This window comes from Nestor notabilis, unplaced genomic scaffold (assembly GCF_000696875.1).
Source record: "Nestor notabilis isolate BGI_N333 unplaced genomic scaffold, ASM69687v1 scaffold28153, whole genome shotgun sequence".
Classification (NCBI taxonomy): domain Eukaryota; kingdom Metazoa; phylum Chordata; class Aves; order Psittaciformes; family Psittacidae; genus Nestor; species Nestor notabilis.
The window spans coordinates 2,694-6,529 of NW_009923923.1; the positions used below are offsets into that span (position 1 = coordinate 2,694).

Below are 3,836 nucleotides of genomic sequence, written 5' to 3' on the forward strand. Positions count from 1 at the left end.
CAGCATGGAATTTATGCGTAAGATACAGCAGCAAACACACAGCAGTGACTCTGAGGCTCAGGTTTTACACCAGCACCTCCCCATGCAGGCAAACAGCTCCCAGGAACCAGAGCCATGCCCAGGTCTGAGCCACGCGGCGTTCCCTGAGATCCATATTCAACCAGTGGGATGCCTCTTGCCCCGTTCCTCTCACCCAGGGGACGTTCCCATCACAGCACCTCTCCCAGGACGTGTCTCACCTGGAAGTTCCCTGTCTTCTTGTCGTACTTCACGAGGTTGTTCTTGTCCAGCATGAGGGCTGCTGTGTGCACCAGGTCCAGGCGGCGCTGGTCCAGCAGCGGATCCCCCTTCAGGTCATCGTGGGAGATGCCATAGAGAGTGGGGGAGCGCAGCATCCGGATGTACAGGTAGGTGTATCCCAGCCAATTCACTGCATCCTGAGGGAATAACAACGTGCCCTAAGAGCTGATGTACCTCAGCACACGGAGACACCGCTCTGGCTTGGATCCCGGTGCTCCAAGCACTAGTGTAGGACACAGACGGCTGAGCCCAGCCAAATCCTGCTGGGTCAACATTAAAGCAGAGCTTGGAAGCCCAGCAGTGCTGTAACACACCTTGTGTCCAGCACCAGGGAAAGATTAAGGAATTCAAAACATCACAGAATCCCAGCCTGGTTTTAGTTGAAGGGACCTTAAAGCTCCTCCAGCTCCAACCCCTGCCACGGGCAGGGACACCTTCCACTAGAGCAGGTTGCTCCAAGCCCCTGTGTCCAACCTGGCCTTGAACACTGCCAGGGATGGGGCAGCCACAGCTTCTCTGGGCACCCTGTGCCAGCGCCTCAGCACCCTCACAGGGAAGAGCTGCTGCCTCAGAGCTCATCTCAGCCTCCCCTCTGGCAGGTTAAAGCCATTGCCCTTGTCCTGTCCCTCCATCCCTTGTCCAAAGCCCCTCTCTAGGTTTCCTGGAGCCCCTTTAGGCACTGGAGCTGCTCTAAGGGCTCCCCTCCGGAGCCTTCTCTTCTCCAGCTGCCCCAGCCCAGCTCTCTCAGCCTGGCTCCAGAGCAGAGCTGCTCCAGCCCTCGCAGCAGCTCCGGGGCCTCCTCTGGCCCCACTCCAACAGCTCCACATCCCTCATGCAGACTTTTCCCCAGTGTCCTCCATGTGGAGAACTCCATCTGCTTGGAATTACAGAAGAAACTACCCTCCCCAGGCTGGCAGTTCTCCCTGTTGTCCTTTCGGATCTCTTCAAGATTTGCTCCCCAGGCACCAAAGGCTGCAGGTTTCTTTGCTCCCACACAATGACAGCACCTTTCCCTAAGACTGCTCCTCCTCCTTCCCCTGCAATTCCCATGTGCACCACCAGGAGCACACATCCCTGGGGAAAGCCAAGATTCCCACTCACCTTCGCGTTCTGGACGTTGCCGAGCACAGTCTCTGCATTCAGCATGTCTGGGAGCTTTGACACCATCTGACTCTCAATGGGGAGCTGCTGGTTGAGCAGGGACAGGTAATACTGGAGCTCACCGTGGGATGTGATGAGGATCCCCTCTCCTTTGGTATCGTACTGAGGCCTCCCAGCACGGCCCAGCATCTGAAACGAGAAGGGGAAGTCAGCAAAACAACAAAGCTTTTACCTTGTGGTTTCTCCTCACTGCTGTGTCCTGGGGCTTTACTGCCAGTCTGCTCAGTCTGCTGCTAATTCCAGCTGGCAGGAGATGTATAGAATCCCAGCCTGGTTTGGGTTGAAGGGACCTTAAAGCTCATCCAGCTCCAACCCCTTCCACTGGAGCAGGTTGCTCCAAGCCCCTGTGTCCAACCTGGCCTTGAACACTGCCAGGGATGGGGCAGCCACAGCTTCTCTGGGCACCCTGTGCCAGCGCCTCAGCACCCCCACAGGGAATAACTTCTGCCTTATCTCCAACCTAAATCTGCCCTGTTTCAGTTCTAACCCATCACCCCTTGTCTTATCCCTATAGTCCTGGATGAAGAGCCCCTCCCCAGCATCCTTGTAGCCCCCTTCAGACACTGGAAGCTGCTCTGAGGTCTCCAAGCAGCTTCTCTTCTCCACACCCCAGTTTTCTCAGAGATACAGAATTATCCCACAAGTGTCTGAGCAAGATACTGGAAGAGGAATCATTTGCCCCTTCTAGTGATCTGCTTCTCCTCTGCCCTCACAGGGCTGATCTCACAGCAGCAGAGACAGGCTGACAACAGGGAACAGGGAGTAACTACACCGAGAACACACAAAAGCAGAGCTTGGATGTGCCTCAGTGAGAAAAGCCAAACCCTGCCCCGGGTCCTGGCAGCCCCTCTGTGAGCAGAACTTCACCTGCAGGATGTCCAGAGCCCCCAGCTCGGTCCAGCGCCCCTTCTCGGGGCTGTAGACCTGTGTCCCCTTGATGATGACAGTGTGAGCAGGGAGGTTCACACCCCAGGCCAGCGTGGCTGTGGAGACCAGCACCTGCAGGAGCAAAACACCCATCAGAGAAATCTCTTCCTCGGGAAAAAAGGGACCTAAAATGCTGCTCCCGACATTAGAGACAGGCACAAAAGAGACAAAGGCTGTGGCTGTCCTAACAGCTCAGCAGAGGAAGGTCAGGTAAGCAGCAAGAGCTTTGCCTAGCTCACTGCATGACCCTCAGAAAATCCTTTGCCATCCATTGATAAGGCAGCCAGGACACTGCTTCCCAAAGCAGTTGTTTTCCCAACTGCAGAGGAGACAGCCTGCTCTGGGACAGGCCTCTGGCTTTAAACACTCAGCAAGGGCCAGGGGTGATGTTCTCTCCCTCTCCACTCCCGGCCACGTGCTGGTAGTTCCTATTCTGTATGTGCAATCAAACCTGCCTTCACCAGGCTCCAGCTCCAGAGGAGTGGGACGGGAGCTGGATCCTCTTGATTTTTTCCAAAGGACTATTGGAAAACATGGCTCAAAAGTGTTTTCCTTGGCAAATGCCAACCAAACGGGCAAGTCCTGCTCACCTGGATGTGCTTGTCAGCAAAGAGATCCTCCACCAGCGTCCGGTCCACCCGCGTCATCCCCGCATGGTGAATGGCAAAGCCGTAAGGAAGGAGATCCTTCAGCTCCAGGTTCTGCACCAGAAACACAACCAGGTTGGAGAAGCAACAAGAGGAAGTGTATAATCTAAAGGAAAAGCTGGGAAACAGCACCAAGGTGGCAGCATCTTTGTGTGTGAAGAGCCCTGGCGGGTGGTTACCTTGCACTGCTCAGCCTCGGTCCTCAGCACCTCGGTGGAGGCAGAGCCCTCCCTCAAGAAGAGGCCCAGGGTATCTTTCTCCAGACACATGTCCCTGATGGCCCGGGCGGTCTTCCCAGTCTCCTTCCTGGAGTGAACGAACACCAGGACCTGTTAAACAAGCAGATGGTTCCATTGCTGAGATGGGAAGCACTGGAGCTGCAGCTGGCAAAGATGCTCGAGCCAACCTGCTCCTGGGGTTCGGGGTGGGAAGGGATCTAGAAGTAGCCCAGATGTCCTGTGAACCATGCACAGAGCTCCTGGTGTTATGGGTTTATCACCACAAAAGGTCCCTCATCTTAAAAGGGACAGGGCATTCCTTAATCAGACACCTGGCACAGGGTGAAAACCCTTGTTCCTTCCTCTCTTGGCTACCATCAACCACCCAAACCCACTCTCTTCTCCACTGCAGCATTTCTGCAGTGACAGCAGCTTGGAAGAGTCTCACCAGCAGCAGACAGGACCCACGATTAAGTGTGTCAGGAACAATCCCAGACTGGTTTGGTTGGAAGGGACCTTTAAAGCTCCTCCAGTTCCAACCCCTGCCCCGGGCAGGGACACCTTCCACCAGAGCAGGTTCCCC

The 3,836-nt window shown here is 55.5% G+C and overlaps 1 protein-coding gene across 1 annotated transcript in view; it reads right to left on the minus strand.

Annotated features, from left to right (window-relative positions):
* Window positions 1–3,836, minus strand: part of LOC104404052 (U5 small nuclear ribonucleoprotein 200 kDa helicase) — a gene marked incomplete at both ends in the record, with an annotated part of 9,949 nt that overhangs the window by 2,690 nt on the left and 3,423 nt on the right. Inside the window, 5 exons of the mRNA XM_010012394.1 lie at window positions 229–437; window positions 1,402–1,590; window positions 2,329–2,460; window positions 2,979–3,089; window positions 3,215–3,364. Of these exons, the coding sequence (XP_010010696.1) occupies window positions 229–437; window positions 1,402–1,590; window positions 2,329–2,460; window positions 2,979–3,089; window positions 3,215–3,364 (791 nt within the window). The remainder of the gene's footprint in view (window positions 1–228; window positions 438–1,401; window positions 1,591–2,328; window positions 2,461–2,978; window positions 3,090–3,214; window positions 3,365–3,836) is intronic.